The 22,840-nt window shown below is 57.6% G+C and overlaps 2 protein-coding genes across 3 annotated transcripts in view; both read right to left on the bottom strand.

Annotated features, from left to right (window-relative positions):
* Window positions 1–585: 585 nt before the first annotated feature.
* The window catches only part of CAPN5 (calpain 5), a 28,043-nt gene continuing 5,788 nt past the window's right edge, over window positions 586–22,840 (bottom strand). For both annotated transcript variants that reach the window (XM_029048432.2, XM_029048433.2), the window contains exons 2-13: window positions 22,291–22,478; window positions 17,926–18,057; window positions 9,377–9,585; window positions 8,571–8,763; window positions 7,556–7,749; window positions 6,930–7,007; window positions 6,240–6,435; window positions 5,587–5,712; window positions 4,915–5,111; window positions 3,838–3,953; window positions 3,292–3,428; window positions 586–2,844 (exon numbers count right to left, since the gene is read on the bottom strand). In XM_029048432.2, the coding sequence (XP_028904265.1) occupies window positions 2,662–2,844; window positions 3,292–3,428; window positions 3,838–3,953; window positions 4,915–5,111; window positions 5,587–5,712; window positions 6,240–6,435; window positions 6,930–7,007; window positions 7,556–7,749; window positions 8,571–8,763; window positions 9,377–9,585; window positions 17,926–18,057; window positions 22,291–22,455 (1,926 nt within the window). In that variant the 5' untranslated portion in view covers window positions 22,456–22,478 and the 3' untranslated portion in view covers window positions 586–2,661. The remainder of the gene's footprint in view (window positions 2,845–3,291; window positions 3,429–3,837; window positions 3,954–4,914; window positions 5,112–5,586; window positions 5,713–6,239; window positions 6,436–6,929; window positions 7,008–7,555; window positions 7,750–8,570; window positions 8,764–9,376; window positions 9,586–17,925; window positions 18,058–22,290; window positions 22,479–22,840) is intronic.
* On the bottom strand, window positions 12,273–12,870 carry LOC114805910 (olfactory marker protein). The gene has a single exon (XM_029048434.2). It carries the CDS (start codon window positions 12,831–12,833, stop codon window positions 12,348–12,350), a length of 486 nt encoding a protein of 161 aa, XP_028904267.1. The 5' UTR covers window positions 12,834–12,870; the 3' UTR covers window positions 12,273–12,347.

The raw sequence follows: 22,840 nt of genomic DNA on the forward strand, positions 1-22,840 counted from the left end.
GGCGTCAGGTGCAGGGAGGAGGGAGGATGAGGAGGGTGAACTTGACTATGGGAAGCCGAGAAGCTCCTGCTTCGCCACCCCAATGGGGACACCAGGTCAGCAGGCAGGGGACAGCATCCTCGGCATCCAGGTCTGGGGCAGAAGCCACTGTTCCACCCCCAGCACCACCGCCAGCTGTCTGGACTGGTCTCCGGCCTCGCTGCCCCAAGTCTCCGACCAGCCGCGAGAGCTTCCGGGAGGAACGGGAAAGACCCCAAATTGGGGGTTTCTGACACAGCCCGGCCCTGGCCCGCTCTCCGTCCACCCCTCTTTCCGGAGCTCTCCACCCTCCCACTGACACCTGACTTTGTTGCTGCCCTGACCCCAGGTGAGCAGGACAGACCCTTCTCATTACCTCGAGGGAGACCTCCCTTCCCACCACGCACTCCTAGAGCCCCAGCCTAAAGCCACATGTGGGGGGGAGGAGGGTCTTCTCCTTCACATGGACCCCCAGGACCAGGGCGGGATGGACACTACAAGTCCGAGGGTCACTCGGGAAAGAACACACACAACGGGCCTGGGGGATAACAATAATAACAATAATGGTAATAATTAGTAGTATTATTATAATATCTGTTAAGCACTTACTACGTGTCCAACGCTGTACGAAGAACCGGGGTAGATACAACATAGTCAGGGTAGACGGAGGCCTGAGCGTGTCCGGAGGCAGAGGGCTGGACCGGGTGACCTCTCGGGGTCCCACCCAGCGCTAGGGTTGGAAGATTGTGATCACCCCATAGCTGACTTGGAGATGGTCAGCGCTGATGTAACTGCCCTTTGTCCGGCCCAAAGGGCCGCGGGGAGAGCGGGCTCCCTCCCGTTAATAGTTGGGGAAACAGAGACCCAGGGAGGCTGATGGGGCTCCAAGTAGTCCTGAGTCAGGGCTCCCAGGGACTGGAAGCAGCCCTGGAGAGGTCATAACATCCAGCCTCCGGCCTCCAGGCAGACCATCCCAGATAGGGGGGAAGGGACCCCAGTCTCTCCACCCCGCTGTACGGCGAAAGATGCCCCCACTTCCGGTGAGCTGGAACCCACGGCCCACCGCGCCGCCATCCACGCCACTTCGGGATGCGCCCGTTCCCACTGGAAAACATAGCCCAGCAGCACCACCCTGTGCCCATGACGCATTCCTGCCTTACGGCCTCATTCTCTGAGAACTCAACCTCCCCGCCCTGCCCTCGGCCCACTCCCCCTCAGCCCCGCTCCAAACACCGGCGGGGGGACCCCTGGAAGTTTTCAATTCGGGTTAGGCCATCTAATGAACTGAATATCAGGACAAGGGGACTTCTCCCAGATCCTGGCCAATTGGCCCACTGTGCGAACTTGGGCAAGTCGCTGAACCTCTCTGGGCCTTGGTTTCCCAGCTGTACCATTGGGAAGGGGGCAGAGGCTGCAGGATTCTGGCCGTTTCTCCAGTGGAGGTGGGGCGGGGGCGCATCCTGGACTCTGGACGCCACCCCTTCCCACCCCGGATCCCAACCTGGGGGTGGGGAAGGAGGACTACGGGGTCGGGGGCTGGGGTCAGGTCTCTGGCTCGGCTGCAACGAAGGACTAGTTGGCGACAGAGAGGGGAGGGGGCTGCACCTCCTGGTGTCCCAGAACCTCAGTATGGCCAAGCTCAGCCCTGGGGTGGAGTCTTCCCAGCCAGGACCACAAACGTTCAGTCCCGGCGCTGAGTGCGGGTGATGGGACCCCGAGGGCCCGGGGAAGAAAGCAGAAAGCGAGTGGGATCTGGGTGTACATGTACGTGCATAATGATGGATAGAATTCTAGGTCTGTGCACTTATGCAGCACTTGATAAATAAGGTCATTGGTCCCATTTCACAGGTGAAGACACCGAGGCACAGAGAGGTTAAATGCCTTGCCCGAGGTCCCCCAGTGTCCCATACTCGAGGTGCCCGGTACCGTGCTCCGCACCCGGCAAGGGCCCAGTAAATACTGTCGGTTGATTATTGATCTTTAGGAAGGGGCCGGGGCTGCGAGGGAACCCCGGCTTCAGTTCAAGTCAGGGCGGCGATCGCATCCATCCCTAGGCGGTGGTTGCCTGAAGACCGAGATGTGGCCCCGAACTCCGGCATCCGTTGGGATCCCAGCCGGCACGGGGCCAGGAGTGGGTCAGAGAGGGAGCCGGTTGTGTTCCATCAGGGCCGGCCGGCGGTCCGGGAGGTGCAGCCAACCCACCCCAAGGAGGCCATTCGGGCCGGGGATGAGTCTCAGATGAAACCACAGCCGCGCCGGTCCAACGGAAACCAGCTCGCCGGCAGAGTCACAGCCCGCCGAGACAACACAGATGCATGCTCTCCACCTCCTTGCCACACCCGGAAAGAGTCAAGCGGCGAGAGGGACAGTGTAAAAGCTCAAGATGAGGCTGCGAGCACAAGGAAACCCTGCCCAACCCCCGGCCTATCCCTTTTTCTTCCGGGAACCATCCTGGGGTTCAAACCCCCTGGCATCAAGAGGGCAAATGTGGTCATTGGATTTGGAAGAGGGTCCCCTTATACACAAATTCCCCTGGGAACTGTCCCCCTTCTGCCCTGTGCTACCCTGAGCCGGGAATCATGGGGCTTGGGGGTCATGGGGCAGAGACCAGGGGACCGTACGAGGTTGGAAAGGGGAGAGGCATTAGATGTCCGTCAGGGTGGCACTGGTGTGCAGTCCCAGGGTGACGGTGCCTGGGCGCTCACTGGCAAGTTTGCTGCTCCGGTCCTGGAGGTGGAGGGTGTGCGGGGCTCGGGGTCCCCCGGGGTCTCCCGTCAGGGTCACCTGGCCAAGGAACTCATCACTCAGGACATTGTGGTTCCAGATCTGCAAGGCGAACGAGCAAGGGAGTCGGCTACCCGGGTCCCGCTCCGCCGCCCGGCCCCAACCGCACCAAGAGAGCAGCCGCCTATTTCGGGAAACCTTACCCGGTTCACCCCGGCAAAACCCAAGGGATGGGGTGGACGTGGATACAACCTCTCCCCCATCACTCCTTAAACCGCCACTCGCCAAGAGTGAGTGAGTATGACCGGGGGGTGTACGTGGAGGGGGGTATGAAGTCATGGGCGTGAGCAAATAGGCATGTATCTGCATGTAGTAAGTGTGTGCACAGGCATGGGTCGGGGGGTGAGTACATAAGCATCTGTGTGTGCATGACTGTGTTTGTGTGAAGGCCTGAGTGTGCAGGCATGTGGGTGTAAGCATGGTTGTAAGCACACATTAAGGGTGTGTGTGTGTTTTTGTATGTGTGTGTAGAGGTGTACCACCGCTCACCTGCACCAGGATCGGCTGCCCCGGCTTCTTGCGGTAAAAGATTCCTTTCATGTCAAACTCAGGTTTCGAGGTCCCTTTCTGCACAGCGGAACGAACCTTGTCGCCTTCACACTTGATGATCACGTAAGAGTCGGCACCTGAAGAGGGGGTGGGGTGGGAGGAGGCATTGGGGGGCTCGGAGGGGGCACAGTGCAGGGAGGATGGCAGCGGGGAGGGCGGCGTCCAGGGTACCTCGGCCTGCAGTGAGCAGCCGAGGGCCCCTGAACCAGGTCTTCTAGGCCGGGCAGGGTCCAGAGGCGGGCCCCGCATGGAGAACTGAAGCATCCCTTCCAGAGCCAACGAGAGCTCCGTCCACCACGACCCCCGGAGAGGAAGGACCCCCACTATTTGCACATGGGGGCGCAAACAGATTGCACCCACCCTCCCTCAGTGATCTGGATGACGTCCAGGGGCCTGGACTGAGGGGATGGGGGGCTGGCTAGCACTACCAAAACACAGGGCCCCGGGGCGTCCTCAGGGTCGCGCCTCCTTGGGGGCCGGACCTACCACTCGGGGAGTCCTTCAGGCCGTCGGCAGAGAAGATGTGGACCTGGGTGACCAGCTGGGGGTAGCCACACATCCCACTCCAGCAGCTGCGCGGGGGCTCGTCCAGCGTCAGCTCTCTGCAGCCAGGGTGGAGGGAGGATGTGAGAGACGCCTTCCACTGCCCCCAGCCTGATCGGCGCTGCAGCCCGCCCAGCCCAGACCCTTCTCCGACAGGACTACCGGGATGCTTGGAGGAGCCGTGTGCCGGTTGTTCTCCGGGACATCCATCTCCACGGTTACAGAGGGACCAGTCTACACCCATGACTCTCCCCCCAGTGACCCAGCACAGACCCTCCAACACCCCTGACCCTCCCCTCTCCAACCCAGTACAGAACATCCAACATCTGTCTCGCCCCAAGTAACCCAGACCTGCCTACAACCCCTAACTTCTATCTACCCCAGAACGTAGAACAGTGCTTGACACACAGTAAGCGCTTAACGAGTACCATAATTATCATCATATTATTAACCCCCGACTATCCCCTCTCCATCTCTGAATCTCCCCCAGTGACCCAGCACCCCTAACTTTCCAACTCCCCTGACTCTCCCCTCTCCATAGCTAACTCTCCCCCAGTAACCCAGCACGGATTAGTCCACACCCCCAAGACTCTCCCCTCTCCATCCCTGACTCTTCCCCAGTGACCCGGCATGAACGATCCCACATTTGTAGATTAGTGGGTGGGAAGAGGGGTGGGGGTTAGGAAGGAGTTAAAACGTTTCCAAAGCACTCCTCCCATCTAGAATTTATTCTTCCTGTTCCGTTTCTGCCCTTCCCCAGAAGACAGCGAGTCCCCTGTGGGACAGGGACCGTGTCATCTTGGCTCTACACAGTCCTTGGTGCAGTGCTTGGCACTTAGCCGAGGATGAATACATAGTGAAATAATTCAGGAAGTCAAAAGCGGCTCGAACTCTGCCCTTCTCCCTCCCCTACCCGTCACCCCCGCCCCTCACAGGCAGTGGGGATCGACCCCCAGCTGGCTGACCTTTCCGGAGACGGTCCGGTCCCGTGGGTCCGGGGGCCGGCCCGGGAGCCAGTACCTGCAGTCGGCCGGCACGTCGGTGAACACGCGGAGCAGGAAATCCCCGGTGTGGCCGGGCTCGAAGGTGGTGGGGATGATGACGTAGCGGCCCTCCCTCTGGTCCGTCCGCAGGAAGACGCTGCGGGAGTTGATGTAGATGGAGCTGGACACCTTCTGCTGCAGCGAGTGCATGCGGTACTGCCGATTCAGCTCCACCTGGGCGGGGGCGGAGGCGGCGGGATGTTCGAGGGACGCCCCCAGCAGACCCCCGTCCGGGGGTAAGCCCCGAGGCCTACCCAGGCCAGGACTCCCAGAGGAACTGTGCACTAGTTGCCCTCCTAGATGATTAGAGATGGATCGACCAACACCCCTGACTCTCTTCCCGGAACCCAGATCCCATCAACCAACAACCGCGACTCTCCCCTCTCCATCCCTGACCCTCCCTCAGTGACCCAGCACGGACCATCCAACACCCGACTCTCCCTTCTTCGTCCCTACTGCTCCCGTGACCCAGCCCAGACCGTTTCCCCATGGATCTTTCCATCCCTACCCATCCCTGCCCTGTACCTCCTGTTACGAAAAGAATCCAAGCCCCACACATGGGCAGCTGGACCTTGAGGCCGGGTCTCCCCAGGGAGAAAGGACCCCCCCCAACCCCACCACCGGCAGGCAGAATCCCTGGCCCTCTCGCCTTGAAGATGTCGAAGCCGATGGCCAGGTTCTCGCCCCTGCCCTCCCGACGACTCGTCCGCTTGGGCTTCTGCTGGATGCAGATGAGCACCTCGTCCTCCGGCTTCTTCTTCACGTCGAAAACATACTGGGGGGACGAGGAGGGTTGCAGTGGTGTGGGGGGGTGTCGCAGTGGTTGCGGGGGGTTTCAGGGCACAGCGGGGAATGCTGCAGGGAGTATTGCCACAGTGCAGGGGGAGCGTTGCGGCGTGTGGAAGACTGTCAGCTCGTTGGTGGGCAGCGAGTGTCTGTTTATTGTTGTATTCTACTCTCCCCCAAGCGCTTAGTGTAGCGCTCTGCACACAGTAAGTGCTCAATAAATGTAATTGAATGAACGTTGCCACGGCCCAGGGGAAATGTTGAAGTGGGGCGAGAGGCGGGGAGTGCTGCAGTAGTGTAGGGCAGGGTGAGAGCTGCAGCTGGGCGAGATGGGGAGGTCAGGCAGGGTCTGAAGGGATGGGGAGGAGGGAGGAAGGCCAGGCACCTAGGAACAGGTTCGGCCTGCCGTAGGGCCCTAGGCAGGGAACCTAACCTCTCCGGGCAGTTCCCGCAGCCCCTTCCCCCTGACCGCCCCCTCCTGCCCGGCACCTGAGCGAGGGCGGAGGTCGGACTGACCTGAGGGTTCTGGAGGAAGGTGCTCTTGTGGTTGATGCAGCCACCGCTGCGGTTCTTCAGGGGGTCATCGCTGCGGGTCCAGGCTCCCCTCAGCTTTGCCTCCTCCCATGTCTTGTGGATGCTCAGGTAGGACGTGTTGATGAGGCGACACTTGATGATGTCGGTGAAGTATCTGCAGACGTCTTCGAACGTCATCCTAGGGAGTGGAGGGGGTCAGTGACTTCTAGAGGTCTTTCAGGCCAACCCCCTGCCTCGAGACACGCTTGGGACTAGCCCAGGATGGTTGCTGGAGTCCAAGATGCCGGGGGGTAATTATGACAATTAATGTTCTGGCCCAGACAGGCTGCGTGACCTGGGCCAGGCCACCCTGACTTCTCTAGGCCCGGTCAGAGCTCGGAGAGCAAATGCCCAGGGACGCTGAGAGGGGAAGGGGGAAAGGGATGCTGAGATCCCCCCGGGGTCACTAAGGAACCCCCAGCACCTTGAGGGACAGGAACTGTTGCCCGGTTATGGAGTAACAGTACCCTTGGGTCACTTCCGGGAAGAAAGGAGGGTCAGGGCTCTCGTGGCATTTTCGCCCTATCTCGCACTTCTGCCTCCTCTCCCCTCCCCGTGCCCCACCAGACTCCCTCCTGCTTCCACAGGGCTCCCCCCTCCACCTACGGGATCTCAACCATATCCCAAACTCACCAGAATTCCCCATCGTCCTGCACCGTCACTCCCAGCTTCTCCCTCTCACTCTTGCTCACTTTCTGCCACTCCTCGGAGCTGGGCGGGAAGGGAAGCACGCAGGGTGAAGATGGGAGAAGGGCAGGCGGGGACCTGACAGGCTCTTTACTAACTCTATCAGGTGGAGGGGCAGGGGATTGTGTGGGGAGGAGCGCTCCACGGAAAACCTGCCTATCCTGATCCTTCGTCAGGGCACCGCTGGGTCTCTCTCCAGAGGGAGCGGGCTGGAAGCCTGATGAGTTTATTTGCAAGGCTGGACAATACAGACAGGAGTTCTCAGTGGTGCATTTTTGTGCATTGTGTTTCTGAGGGTATCTGTCCGCGTGGGGGGGGGTTGAATGTGTTTGTGCGTTTCTGTACATATAGGCATTTGTGTGTTTCTGCCTAGGCCGGAGGACCCTGCTCAAAATGAGAGAGAATCCATCAGTCAGCATGCAGGTCTACCCAGCTCCACCCAAAGGCTGTTTTCATTCTCTCCACCTCATCCTCTCATCTCCACCCCGTCCTCCCCGCTTAACTCCGCTGCGAGATCCTGTATCCATCCCCCGATATCCACCCCGCCCCGGGTCCAACCCCCGCGGGCTCACGTGTCGCTCCAGGGACCATTCCACTCCCTCTCCCCCCACGGGTTGCGCAGCCGGATCATGTCCAACTTCTCCGACTTGAAGAAGGACAGCAGGCCATGGCCCAGCCGGACTTTCCGTACGTCGGTGATGGCGTAGGCGTGGCCTTTCACCAGCCCGCAGGCCAGCCGGGCCTCCATGTCCTCTGCAGTCACGGCCTGAGACACAGAACCAGCGTCGGGGGTCAGGGGTGGGGTCGGGATGGAGTCAGGGTCAACAAACGGGGTCTGGACACTTTTGAATGATCATGGGACTCAGTCCGGGCAGGTAACCTTATCGCTGTACCTCAATCTCATCTGCCTCGCCGCAGACCTCTTGCCCATGTCCTGCCTCTGGCCTGGAACGTCCTACCCCCACATATCTGAAAGAAAATTCCCCACCTTCAAAGCCTTACTGTAGGTACATCTCCTCCAAGAGGTCTTCCCTAAGCCCTCCTTTCCTCTTCTCCCACTCCCTTCTACATCATCCTGACTTTCTCCCTCATTCATTCCCCCTCCCAACCCCTCAGCACTTAAGTACGCATCTGTAATTTTTATTTATAATACCGTCTCTCCCTCTAGACTGAAAGCTGATGTGGGCAGGGAACATGTCTATTTAATGTTATATTGTATCCTCCAAAGCAATTAGTACAGTGCTCTGCACACTGGAAGCATGCAGTAAATACAACTGACTGACTGCGTAGAATGGGGAGTTGCCATTCTTCCCCCTTCCTACCTCCAGCAGGCTGGTATTCTATCTGCAAGGGCTGGAAACAGAGCGGCTCGATTCCAAAGTCAGTCAATCGTATTTATTGAGCGCTTACTGTGTGCAGAGCACTGTACTAAGCACTCACTAGAATACGATTCAACAGAACAACTGACAGATTTCCTGTCCACACGGTGATCTAAGTGGCCTTGGGGTGTGGGAGCGCTGGGGAACCTCCTCCCAGGCCCACCCCTGGGCTCCAGGTAGGGACAGGGAGCAGACCCCGTTTCCTCACCTTGATGGACGCGCTGATGAGGCCCCCCCGTTGGTGGACTTTCAGGACCCGCTCGAACAGCAGGTTCCTCTTGGCTTCATCGCGGGCAAAGTCGCCCTCGGTCAGATCGATGGGTTCGGACACGCCACCCGTGAAGTCCACCAGGGCATCCGCGGTGTTGCCCCCATCCAGGGCCTCGTAGCAGCCCGCCAGCCTGAGGAGGAGGTGGGTCGGGGGGTGCTTGGCCGCCCAGACGCTCCGGATCACGGGAGTCTGGGAGCTCCCCGGGGCCTCGACTGGCCTCCCCACCCCTTCTCCCTTCCCCCTTTCTCGCTCACTTCTGCTATTGCTGAGAAACCTTTGAATCCTGACCTAGACACGCTGTACTGACTCTGACGGCCTTCATCCTAACTATACCATAAGTTCCCCAAGGGCAGGGACAACGGTCAGCCTCTAGCATATGGTATCCACCTTGGTGTTTGATACAGTGCCTGGTACAGAGTTAAAGTGTAGCCATTATTTTTTATCATTCCCAAGCACTCAGAACAGAGTTCTGCCTAGAACATGGGGTCCAGTATGGGGTTCTGCCAACAGCAGCTGTCCAGTAGAGCGCTCTGCCCACGTTCAGCCCAGCTGCCTGCACACAGTAGGTGTCCAGTTCAATGTTCTTCACGGAGCGGGCTCTGGGTAAATACCAACGGTAAGATTAACCTTACATTCACAGGCCCTGCCACCTTCTATGCAACAGCTCGGAGTTTGATCTCTGCCCCGCTGCTGCCCCCCACCACGTCCCTCCCCACCCGCCCTGAGCCAGCCCGGGCACCTACTTGGCATAAGCCTTCTCCACCAGGGCACACCAGAACTCGTTGGTCGAGTTGGAGTGGCAGTAGATGAGCTGGTTGTGGATGGTGGGCAGCCGGTCATCAATCACCACGTCCACCCAGTCGCCGAATCGCCAGAAGTGGAAATGGAAGATTCCCGCGTAGTTTTCCGGCTTCTCGGGGCTCCACTCCTGCTCCTTCCAGTCCGGTATCACCTTGGGGGGAGGGGCGGGGGGGTAATGGGATGGCAGGGCGGAGATGGGGAAGCAGGGACAGATTTGGATCAGATCTCTGCTGACTAAATGACCACAGTGACATCAGCAGCGGCACAACTATCGTATACACGAGATTTTAATCCGAAGCAGAAAGGACCCTAACAGACGAGATACATCAACAGCGTGGCCTACTTATTCATTCCATCATATTTATTGAGCGTTTACTGGGTGCAGAGCTCTGTATTAAGCTCTTGGGAGGGTACAACATAAAAATAAACAGACACGTTCCCTGCCCACAATGAGCTTACGATAGAGAACGGGCCTTGGAGTCAGAAAGACCTCGGTTCTAATCCCAGCTCTGTCCGTCGTCTGCTGTGGGACCTCAGGCAAGTCACTCAACTTCTCTTTGCCTCAGTTCCCTTGTCTGTAAAATGGGGATAAAGACTGTGAGCCCCATGCGGGACAGGGACTGTATCTAACCTGATTATCTTGTATCGATCCTAGCTCTTAGAAGAGTGCCTGGCCCATGGTAAGTGCTCAACAAATGACACAATTAGTGTTATTATTAGTAGTAGTAGTTTTAATAGTATTAGGAAGCCTGCGTTCTGCTCCTAGCTCTGCCATTGGCCCTCCACAGCAGAGCAGAGGCCCATCGCCCACACAGCTGGAACCTTTCACCCAGGCCCGGCTGCCCTCACAACTGGACACCAGCCCTTACAGGGGTCCCAGGTTTGTCTGCTTGAACCCATAACATGGGGATAACGGGTGTCCAGATGCAGGAAAATTCATTGGGGACAAATCAGGGAAGGCTTCCTGGAGGAGTTGCGAAGGGACCTGCATGTGGTAAGGGGAAGGGCAGGGCCGTCGGAGGAGAGCGAGACTGGTCCTCACATGGTTGGAGGGGCTGTCCAGCTGGTCCCAGTGTGCGGTGCAATTCCCCGGGAATGTGAGCCGGGGTAATGGGCCCGGCGAAGGAGGAGGGGAGGGAGGAAAGAGAGGGGCTCGGGTGGCTCTGGGCTGTGATTACATCCTGGAGGCTCGGGACCCTGCAGGCCAGGAGGAACAGGGAGAACTGGGGAACGGGAGACAAGGAGGGTTCAGAACAAACAGTACTTCTTCCCAGAGTGGGGCAAGCACAGGGAATTCATTTCCACAGGGACCCTGCAGCTGCAAACACCGCCCAGACCTCATGGATTTGGATAGATCAATGGACAGATGTCCAGCTGGATCACTGAGGGGAACCAAGGAGTTTGGATGGTCCGTGCTGGACCACTGAGGGACAGTCAGGGATGGGGAAGGCAGAACCAGGGGTGATGGATGGTCAGTGGGGGGGGGAATCAGAGATGGAGAGGGGTGAGTCGGGGGTATTGGCTGGTCCGTGCTGGAGCACCGGGGGAGAAGCAGGGATAGAGAGGAGAGTTAGGGCTGTTGGACGGTTAGTGCTGCAACACTGAGGGAGAGTCAGGGATGGAGAGGAGAGAGAGTCAGGAGGGTTCGATGGTTTGTGGTGGATCACTGGGAGAGAGTCAGGGATGGAGAGGAGAGAGTCAGGGGTGTTAGATGGTCTGAGCTGAGTCACTGGAAGAGAGTAAGGAATGGAGAATGGAGACTAAGGAATGGAGAACGTTCCCCCAGCCCCACATCACTTATGTACATATTCATCCATAATGTATTTTAATGTCTGTCTCCTCCTCTAGTCTGTGTGCTCTGTGAGGGAAGAGATTGTCTATATGTACTCTTTTGTACTGTACTCTTCCACGAGCACAGCAGGTACTCAATAAATACCACTGATTGATAGATGGATTGCTTTGAACCCTAACCACGTAGGTGGGTATAAAGGAGGGCAGTCAGCATAAGGTCCCTCCCAGTGTCCCAGGGCAGCTATGGGGATGAGCTGCAGGGTGGACCCAGGGGACGACTCTCAGAGGCCGAGATTCTTGACCCGAAGGGAGATTGCTTGGCTTCCCCGTCCCCTGAGCTGAGATGAATTTCTATAAACCTGTTAACCATTCTCCAACTAGTCCAGCCCCCTGTCTCTAGCAAGGCCTGAACCCACACTCTCTTTGAAGATTAAGCGCAGGATACACACATGAATACACCCACATGAACGCAAGGCGGAGTACACATCTCTAGAGTATATCTTTATGAATATAAATATGCGCATACACGGGTCAGTTTAAGCCCAACTAGAGTCAGAAGACGAAAGGTTATCTACGCAGCTGTACCCTCGTCAGGCCTCCTCCGATCCGGACACACCTTCTGATACCTACAGGGTGGAGGCGCGGCAAGCTCCGGGGACTCTTCCCTGTCTGCCCCCACCCCAGCGTGCAGGGTCTTGGGGCCCCTGGAAGGAGAGTGAGCCCACCCCGGGTCCCATTCCGGCAGAGGTCACCCTGAGGGCACTGGCCGTCCCTTCCGGCACGGAACCGCAAGGAGAAGAGGTGCAGGGTGTATATTCTGGGGTTGGGGGGGAGGGAGTGTCCGCCTTGGCGCCCCATCCCCACTGAGGACCCCGCTGACGACCACCTCTCGCTGTGTACTGTGCATCCCGCCCAGGACTCCCCACAGTCAGGACAGAGGCGGGGAAGGGAGAGGGTGGGAGGGGGTCGTAGAGCGAGCTAGCCAGTTACCCATGACGGGCTGAGCCCCCTAGGTACCCCACCCACCCAACCCCGAAGCACCCAACTGAGGGTCAGGATCAGCAGGGGGCTCAGGACAGGGGAGCTGGGGGTCGGAAGGGCTCGGGGCCGGTGCGGGGGTGCTCAGAGCAGGTCGAAGAGCACGGAGGCGTTGAGCTGGGCCGGCTCCATGCCGTCGGCGAACGTGATGAGGAAATACATGACCCTGCGGACCCGGGCCAGCTCGGACAGCCTCTCGCCGAACTCCTGGGCGTCCGCCTCGTTCCACTCCAGTTGGTCGGAGCCCTCCCGCCGCCAGAAGATGGCGGCCGGCTCCAGCAGCTGGCGGGTCATGAGGTGGGTGAGATCGGGGGTCCAGTTCTGCGAGGTGCCCGTGATGGTCACCTGGCCCGGCCGGCCCAGCCGCACATGCCAGCGTGCGAACTGCAGGCCCCGCTGGCGGCTGAAGTCCAGCCGGTAGATGGACTCGGCCGGCCGCAGGAGGCGTTCTCCGTCCTGCCGTTTCTCGTTCCGCTGGCGCAGGCCCTCTGCGCGCAAGTGCATGATGGTGGTCAGGTCGGGGTCCGGGGTGAGCACCAGCTCCAGCTGGGCAGGGGCCTGATCAGCCATTGGTAGTCCCCGCCTCGTCCTCGCCCTCCGCCGCCTCACCTCGTGGCCGCCGTGCGGTTCTGGGGACGGGGCGGGCTGCCGCTCGGTTAAAAGAGGCCCCTCTTCCCCCCTCCACCCCCACCTCTCCCCTCCCTCTCTCCAGCGTGTCCAGAGAAGGAGTCACTGATGCAAAATGTTGCAGGGGGGGGTGGGGGGAATCTCCCGAAGCGGGAGGGGGAGGTCCCACATGCCTCATTTGCGGTGAGCCCAGGGCTGAGCGGCAAAGCTGGGGAACCCGAGGGAGGAGACTGCTGATGTCAGGTCGTCGTGGAAACGCATGGGCAACGGGTTTGTTTGGATGGAAACTCGGGGTGTTCACCCGGGACCACCCTGCCCCTGTGGCTCCTGGGTCAGCCCCCACTGCTGCCCAGCTGGGAGGAACCATGTGCCGGTGGACCTCAAGGCCCCCCACCTTCATGGTTAGGGACAGACCATCTAACACCCCTGACTCTCCCCTCTCCATCCCTGACTCTCCCCAAGTGATCCAGTACAGACTATACAAAACCCCTGATTCCCCGCTCTCCATCACTAGCTCTCCCCCAGTTACCCAGACAAGACCACCCCACACCCCTGACTCTCCCCTCTCCATCCCTGACTTTCCTGCAGTGATCCAGCATGGACCATCTAACTCCCCCGACTCTCTTCCCTCCACTCCTTACTTTCCCTCCAGTGACCCAGCACAGACCACCCTACACCCCAAACATCTCCCTCTCCTTCAAAAGTCTTTCAGTAAAAGCCGGTTCATAGCGAGTGTTGTGTGGCCCATTCTGTACTGGGTTCCAGGCTGGGCCACACAAACTGGACCTCCAAACTGCCCTCTTACGTAAGAAAAAAACGCCACTAGAGATCCGACTGCTGCCTCGGTCCCTGCCCAGGACCACCAGGATGGTCGGTAACTATACAGGACGCCAGTACTGTCCCCAGTGATTCACTGCAACATGACCAAACCCTCTGTGGAAATCCTTCCCTCTTTACCCGCACGTTACTTCACACCCCCAATAACTACTGTATTTATCCAGCACTTACTATGTGCCAGTGGCTGGAGTAAATCCAAGACAATCAGATCGGACCCGATCCCTGTCCCACATGAGTCTCATAGGAACGGTGAACAGGGATAATAATCCCCATTTTCCAGAGAAGGATACCGAGGCCCAGAGAGATTAAGTAACTCGCCCGAGGTCACACAGCAGGCCAGTGAAGAGCTGGGACTAGACCCCAGCTGGGGAGGGAAGAAGCTGCCTTGAGCAAGTGGCTTTTTAGGAAGCTGAGAAGGTGGGGTGGGTGGTGGAAATGCAATGGATTTAACTGGGTGGACTTGGAGACTACCACTGGTTAGTGCTGAGCCACCAGCATAGAGATGAAGTTTATGGCTCACCCATGGAGAAAGAAGTTATGGATGAGCGAACTTGTGTGCCGAGTTATGAGGAGCGCCTTCGTATCATTCTGGGCTGGGTCTGTGGTTGGTGTGTGTGCATGTATGTGGGCCCGTGTGCACGCACGGATGCCCCTTTGTGGGCGATGTGTGAATATCCAGGTGTGTCTGTGCCCGTGTGCGTGCGCACAGACGCTTCTGTGTGAATATCCAGTTGTAGGATTATATGTATGTCCTTATCCCCGGCTCTGAGGGTCAGTCCTTATGCATATGCTTGTCTCTATGTAAACTGGGTGAATATTTTCCCTCTGCTCCCTCTGCTGCCTCTCTGCCCCCCACTTCATCTCCCCTCAGCTAAGCCCCCTTTCCCCCCTTTCCCTCTGCTTCTCCCCCTCTCCCTTTCCCTCCCCTCAGCACTGTGCACATTTATGTATATTTTTATTACCCTATTTATTTTGTTAATGAGGTGTCCATCCCCTTGATTCTATTTATTGCGATTAAGTTGTCTTGTTTTTGTCCGTCTGTTTCCCCCGATTAGACTGTAAGCCCGTCAGTGGGCAGGGATGGTTTCTATCTATTGCCAAATTGTACATTCCAAGCGCTTAGTACAGTGCTCTGCACGTAGTAAGCGCTCAATAAATACTATCGAATGAATGAGTGAAAGAATGAATGGTGGCTTGGCCTATTTTATGAGGAGAGAGTTCCAGGGGAAGGATATGAGTGAGGGGTTGGAGACAGGAGAGTTGAGATCAAGAGATAGAGGGAAGATCTGCCCGGGAGAGCTGGGGATGGGTGGGAGAAGAGGGTGAGCTGGAAGAGGAAAGGGCAGTAGGAATGGGAACTTTGGGGGGGAAGGAAGGGGTGAACTGAGGTGGGGAGGATAAGAGAGGGTGGAGGTAATAGGATTTCTGGGCCAGAGTGGTGAGCAGGAGGAGGGGTGAGCTGAGCTAGGAAGCGTGGAAGTAGGGGGTGAGCTGGGGTAGAGAGTGGAGAGGAGGGGGGAGAGCTGAGCTGGGGAGGGTGGGAGGAGGGGGTGGTGGGAATGGGATTTCTAGGTGGGAGGAGGGGGGAGCTGAGCAGTGGAGGGTGAGAGGGAAGCTGTAGGTGGGAGGGGCCCCAGGGGCCTGCTGCTTGGAGAGACAACAAACACCAGGAGCTGAGCGGGAGGGGGCTGCCATAATGAGTTTCTCTCTAATGGTTCTCCTCCACTCCCCAGTGCTCCCTGGTGTTCCCTGGAGCTCTCCAGCGCTCCCCAGACAGGCCATTAGTCAGCCGGTCCAGGCGCATCTGGTAGGGGCAGGGAAATAGCTTCCCGTGCAGCCCCGCGGGGACGCTGACCACTCTAGACACCTCGGCCAAAGGGCTGACGGATGTTCCGGGAGGCGGCAGGTCTCCCCCGGGCCAAACCCGGGGTTTTAGGCCGCTCCCACTGCAAGACAACAGGCCAAGGGCTCAGAGCTGAGAGTCCCTCCGCCCCCCACCGGGACTCTCACAGAGACCCCTGGTCGTTGCCCATCCTCCTCTGCATCAAATTGAAACTCTGCCTACCTCACCTCGCTGCTCTCCTACTACAGCTCGGCCCGCACACTTCACTCCTCTAATGCCAACCCACTCACTGTACCTCGATCTCATCTAGCTCACCACTGACCTCTCGCCCACGTCCCGCCTTTGGGCGGGAACGTCCTCCCTCTTCATATCCAACAATGACTCTCCCCACTTTCAAAGCCTTACTGAAGGCACAGCTCCTCCAAAAGGCCTCCCCTAAGTCCTCACTTTTTTCCTCCCAGTCCCTTCTGCAGCACCCTGACTTGCTCCCTACCCAGCCCCACAGCACTTACATACATATCTGTAATTTATATATTTATATTAACATCTGTCTCCCCCTTTAGACTGTAAGCTCGTCATGGGCGAGGAGAGCATCTGTTTTATTGGTGCTTAGTATTCTCCCAAGGGCTTAGTACGGTGCTCTGCACACAGTAAAGGCTCGATAAGTAGGATTGATTGACCTCTATGACCTCGGCGCCTACTTAGAGACCCCAAGACCTCAATCCCCATGTCAGCCCCTCGGCCTCAGCCTCCTCCACCCTTCAAGATTCAAAGCGGGAACCAAGTTTGCTCCTTGTTCCTCCCCGCCTAATCTCTCCATCCCTCGCTTCTGCCTCATGCTCACGCCCCTCCACCTGCCCGACCCCCTCCCCATCAAATCTGACCAGCCACCTCCTTCCTGTCTTTTAGAGACCCCTAAGAAGCCCCCTCCTCCAGTAGGCCTTGTTTGATTAACCTCCCCACATGCCTGCTCAGGCCAACCCTCAGCCTCTTCAGGGCTCAGGTGGGCATCGAACTGATTCACTTAGCTGCTTACTTTAGTTTCTGTCACTTATATCTCTGAACTCTCTCTCTGACCTGACTTCCATTTGGCAATCTGGATCTGTCTTCTCATTAGACATGAGCACCTCGGCTGTAACCTTCGATCTCTGTTGTAGGCTCCTAAGCAAGTGTCTAGAACAGAGTTCTGCCCACAGCAGGCAGCCAGGACGGTGCAGCAGGGGGAGGTACCCTGTGCCCTCAAGGAAGAGAAGGACACACAAACACAAGCACACACAATCTCCCCACCTCCTCCTGCAGCAATTCCAAATTCCAAATCCTAGAGGGCTCCAGGAGCACAGAGAACCAGCGACTCTCCTCCACCTTCCATTTTTTTTAATGGAATTTGCTAATCGCTTACTCTGTTCCAGGCACTCTACTAAGCGCTGGGGTAGATACAAAATGATCACGTTAGACACGATCCCCGTTCCCCACGGGACTCACAGTCTTAATCCCCATTTTACAGAGAAGGCACAGACAAGTCAAGGGACTTACCCAAGGTCACCCAGCAGACAAGTGGCGGAGCCGGGACTGGGACCTAGGTCCTTCCGACTCCCAGGCCCGGGATCTATCCACTAGGCCCTGTTGCTTCTCAAACACTAGGATAAGTACAACCTGACAGAGTTGGTAGACACTTTCCCGGCCCACAGTGAGTTTACAGTCTAGAAGGGGAGAAGGACATTAATGTATGGTATATTAATTTAAATTAAATTATAGATATGATTCATTTGAGGACCTAGGACTTGTGTCTGTGCATTTTTAGGGACTCTGCATGCTCTGAGCAGCCGAAGAATCTCTGGACCCTTAAGTTTAGGGTTCACACATGCGCGTGAGGAGTGGGGTTATCTTCCCACTCTTCATGTTTGTATTTGTACCTTTTATTTACCCCGTAGGACTTCTGTACATATCCATAATTTATTTATTTATATTAATGTCTGTCTTCCCCTCTGGACTGTAAGCTCACTGTAGGCAGGGAATGTGTCTGTTATATCATTATACTGTACTCTCGCAAGCACTTAGGACAGTGCTCTGCACAAAATAAGCACTCAATAAATACATTTGACTGACCGTAAGCTGCTTGTGGGCAGGGAACATGTCGGCCAACTCTGTTATATTGTACTCTTCCAAGAGCTCACGACAGTGCTCTGCACACAGAAAGCGCTCAATAAATACAATTAATTGATTGATTCCCATGCACATGGTCGAGGCCATTCCATGGGACCAAAGACACTCTGTCCAGAACTCCATTTTCCAGACTGCAGAGAGACATCAGCCCCTCCCGGCGCTGATCACGGCAGCCCGGAACTGTGGTCTTACCTTCTGCCAGAGGCTTTCCCGGGAGGCCAGGGAGGAGCAGGCTGCCACGAACCAGCAGTTGCCCACCTGGCCCTGGTGCAGGTCGTGGGAGCTGATGCCATCCACGAAGAGATGTGGGTCATTGCAGATCTCCTGCGCAGGAGAGATGGACGGGGTTAACCGGTCCCCATCTAGACAAGGGTCACCACCCTGTCTTGATCATACACCTGCTGGTCATTACGTCCTCAGTCAATTGTATTTATTCAGTGCTTACTGTGTGCAGGGCACTGTATTAAGCACTCGGGAGAGTACAATATAATAATATAATAGACACCAGGGGGTTTCTAAGGCGGTATCATACTGGCAGCCTCGGGGGTGGGTGGGGGGACACGAAGCACATGGCGAACGGGAATTTGGAGCACAGCTGTTCCCCTCAGATCTCTGGGCCCCTCCCCCTCACGTACTCTTAGCAGACTCACCCGTGGAGACCCAGTCATTCTGGGCGCCCAGCAGTACCGTCTCCCGCCCCGATTGTGAGCAAAGAAAGAGAAAAATCGGTCGGCCTGCACGCCGCCCTGGGTTTGCGACTCCAGCGTTTTGTTTCGGTGACAGGGCCGTCCCTCTGCTGGGCCCGGAAAGGGCTGGAAACTTGGGCTTTGACTCATGTACACTGTCCTTTATAGTGAAAGACACCACTGCATGTAGCTGGTTGCCCAGCACAGTGTCGTGCACACACTGGGGGTCCAGCACAGTGCCCTGCACACTGGGGAGGTCCACTCACTTATGGTGAGGGTGCAGAGCTTTTCTGATTTTTTCCAGACCTTCCAAATCCGGTTCTGACTTCCTCAGGCTGGACCCAGCGGCTCGGCCCCAGCACTACCACTGGCAGGCCTTCTGAGCGTCTCTACCGAAACCTGGGGGGCGCGTACACGAACGGGGCTGGGGCGTCTTGGGCCTGCAGGCGGAGGCCGGTCCAGGGAACGAGCTTGAGCTGGGGGCTTGTTCCACTGGAAACGAGCTGCCCAAACCCTGGTCCCTGGCCGGCTAAGGGAGAAGAGACCGCTCCTTCTGTTGCCCCCTCTTCGGAGGGAGCAGCTCCCTTCTCTCCGTTCCCTCCTCCCCGCTCTTCCCTCCTCCCCTCTCCACCTCCCCCTACTTCTCCCTTCTCTCCATCACCCCTCCTCATGTCCCTGTTCTCTCCATCCTTCTCCCTCCACCCCACTCCCCACCTCCCTCTCCTCCTGCTCCTTCCTCGACCTTCCACCCCATCTCTCCCGTTCTTTCCATCCTTCTCCCGGCTCCTCCCTCCACCTTCCCCCTCATCGCTCCCCAGTTCTCCCCATCTTTCTCCCTCCTGTCCTCCTCCCCGATGCCTCTTCTGTTCCTCCTTCCCCTCCCCTCTGCTCGTCCATTCCGAGAACCACTTTCCCAGCAGATGGGAGATTTGAGATTCGATTATCAGCGGCAGTGAGCCTGCGGGTGGGGTCAAGGAGGCTGATTAGAAGGTGAAGAGGCTGCCTGTCTCTATTCGCTTTAGCCTCGGGCCAGGGGAGGGTGTGGGAGGGGGGTGACGGCTTTGGAAGAGGCGCCTTTGGTTTGACTGAGGGCAAGACCGGAGAAGGGTTGGGGGGAGTGGGAAGAGGCCTGGCCAACTCTCCATCATCTGCCGGCCCACAACGCTTATGTCCATATCTGTAATTTTACTTATATTAATGTCTGTCTTCCCTTCTGGAGTGTAAGCTCATCGTGGGCAGGGAATAATAATGTTGGTATTTGTTAAGCGCTTACTATGTGCCAAGCACTGTTCTAAGCACTGGGGTAGACACAGGGGAATCAGGATGTCCCACGTGGGGCTCACAGTCTTAATCCCCATTTTACAGATGAGGTAACTGAGGCTCAGAGAAGTTAAGTGACTTGCCCACAGTCACACAGCTGACAAGTGGCAGAGCTGGAATTCGAACTCATGACCTCTGACTCCAAAGCCCGTGCTCTTTCCACTGAGCCACACTGCTACTCTAATGTGTCTGTTGACCTCATTTTACTCTCCCAAGCAACGTACTACACTGCTCTGCACACGGTACGTGCTCAATAAATATGATTGACTGACTGTGGAGATCAGTGAAAACTGTGGGGCGTCCAAAATGGCCGGGTCAGTCTTGGGATTCCGCATAAGCAGTCCTGACCAATGACGGACACTGCAGAGGCCTAAGGGTTCCCCCACCCTTAGGGGATGTGGAAGGGGGGCCCCACAGTCCCACACAGCAGTAGTTTCAACCCATTCCTGGTCTCAAGGTGCTTAGGTGGCAGTGAGGAGTGGAGAGGCAGAGTGTCGGGTGGAATAGAAGGGTCCCAGGGCCCTCAATGAAGGAGACCCCAAAATCTTCTGGGAAGCTCCCACCTCTTCAATTGTTTTTATGGTACCTGTTAAGCGCTTACTATGTGCCAGGCACTGTTCTAAGCACTGGGTTAGGTATTAGGTAATCAGGTCGGACACAGTCCACGTCCCCCCATGGGGCTCATAGTCTTAATCCCCATTTTTTACAGATGAGAGAACTCAGGCGCAGAGAAGTTAAGTGACTTGCCCAAGGTCACATAGCAGACAAGTGGCAGAGCCAGGACTAGAACCCAAGTCCTTCTGACTCCCAGGTCCATGTTCTATCCACTAGGTTAAGCCGCTTCCCTTAGATTCTGATCAGGGTGACCGGGAGGAGAAGGGTCCGGGGGAGCTGGAGGGAGTTGAGGAGGACGGGCGAACGTGACAGACACACCCGTTTGGGGGAGTTTTCCGGCCTCTCGTGGAAGTTCTCGGAGCCGGGTCTGAGCTTGACCGGGGGTAGGGGAAAGGGGGAAAGGGGCAGGGAGCAAGGCTGGCAAGGTACATGTCTACCAACTCCGTTATACTGTATTCTCCCGAGGGTTCTCCACAGAGTAAATGCTCAGACAAGTCACTTAACTTCCCTGTGCCTCAGTGACCTCATCCGCAAAATGGGGATTAAGACTGTGAGCCCCACGTGGGACTACCTGATTAACTTGTATCTACCCCAGTGCTTAGAACAGTGCTTGGCACATAGTAAGTGCTTAACAAATACCATCATCATCATAAATGCCATTGATGGACCGATTATTCCTGCTCCGCTCCCTGCCCTGGCACCCCGCTCCTGCCCACCTGCTCCGCTCCCTGTCCGGCTCCGGCCCTGCGCGTGGCACGGTGGTCGGGGCCGTGAGCCTGGTGAGGCTGAACGTCCCCTCTCCCTGGGACGTGACCTCTGACTCACTCAGACGGACCTTCGGTAAGCTCCCGGCGATGAAATCTGAACAACCTGAAGGAACCCACATCTCTACTCCCTCCCTCTCCACCCCACCCTCCCTCACCCTGTCACCCGACCTCACCGCCCAACAGGAAAGTCCTGTTTGTGGGCAAAGTCCCACGGGCTCAGCCAGCCGGGGGGTGGGAGGGAGGGTACGCCCCATCATTCCAGACCTACCGGGAGAAGGCCGGGGGGCACGGGGGTGGGCTGGAGCTGCCTGACGTGGGCCCCACGTGGGGTCTCCACATGAGAGCCCAGGGAGGATTCGGGCACCGGGTTCCACCATAGGGTGGTTCGGAGCCTAAAGGAAGGCAGGCAATTCAATTAGGTCCCCCCATCCCAGAACCCTCTGCCTGGGGCAGAGAGGAGGACACTATTGGCATTGCAGTCGGAGGGCATAGCGAGCACAGGGTAGGTGAAGATGTGGGGCACGGGGGTACAGGGAAGACAGAAGAACAGCAACTGAGGGCCGGGAGAGGGCACAGCGGGCAAATGGAGGGAACGGGGCAGGTGGGGACACAGGGAAAACGGGCCCAGCGAGTGTAGGGCACAGGGCACAGGGCAGACCGGGGGAACGGGGCATGAGGGCAGTCCCAGGAGGGACCCTGGGAAGGAGGGGGGATGGAGTCGGAGAGCTCAGAGGGAACCAAGTCAGATGGATCTCCCCACTGACTCTGAGAGGCCGCTCTCCGCCCAGGCCGGCGGGCATCACCCTGCCCCAGCCGGTTCTCTGGCTAGGACGAGCCTCCAAACCCCGCCCCCAGCCCGCCCCAAGGATGGGGAGGCTCAGCCAGTGATTACAAAAGCCCCTTTCATCCCAGCCGTCCCCCGCTCCACCAAGAAGGCAAAAATTCGCGGATTCCCAAGCTCGGAGGGCCGGAGAGGGGGAAGGGACCGGGCTGATGTCAGAGGGCTGGCTACAAAAGGGGTCAGAGGTCCCAAAATCAGAAATGCGACAGGTTCAAAACTAACAACAAAACACCTCCAGACTATAAGCTCCTTGGGGGTAGGGAAGGGGTCTACCAACTCTGTTCTAGTGTTACATTGTACCCAGCGGAGAGAGGGAGCGAGGGTGTACCTTGGGGCGTTTCCACTTGATGCCCTGCATCCGGGACGACTTGTAGTAGAGGGAGTCATCGTTGGCCGGGAACTGGGGGTCCTCGAACAGCACCTTCTTCCGCAGACAGTCCCTCTTGAGCGTGGCATACCGCTGGCCCTCGTACGGCTTCACGGAGGAGAACATCGCCTTCCGCGAGCCCGGGACGGCTGAAACACGGAGACGGGCTGGGCTCGACACGGCTCCACATGGAACCTCATTCAGACCCCGGAGTCTCTGCTTCCTCTGAGCCCTCGGGGTCACCCGGAGATCTCCGGGCCAGCCCCGGGGCTCCTCCAAGTCAGGATTCATGGAACGCCGACCTGGGGACCTATCACTGCGTCTGGAACCTCACTGAGCGTCTACTGGGTGTCTACTGTGGGCCAGGCACTGCACTGAGAGTCTATTGTGTGCCAGGCACTGTACTGGGCACTTGTGAACACATAATCAGATGTTTCAGGGAGGAGGGTACTTTAGACTGGGGAAAGACCTTTGGGGGAGGTCCGCAATAGGGACAAAGTAGAGAGGGCCA

The sequence above is a fragment of the Ornithorhynchus anatinus genome, chromosome 20, assembly GCF_004115215.2.
Source record: "Ornithorhynchus anatinus isolate Pmale09 chromosome 20, mOrnAna1.pri.v4, whole genome shotgun sequence".
NCBI classification, from domain to species: Eukaryota; Metazoa; Chordata; class Mammalia; order Monotremata; family Ornithorhynchidae; genus Ornithorhynchus; species Ornithorhynchus anatinus.

What these genes read in the sequence shown, in the direction of transcription:
- LOC114805910 (XM_029048434.2), bottom strand. Translation starts at nt 12,833, where the DNA reads ATGGCTGATCAGGCCCCTGCCCAGCTGGAGCTGGTGCTCACCCCGGAC.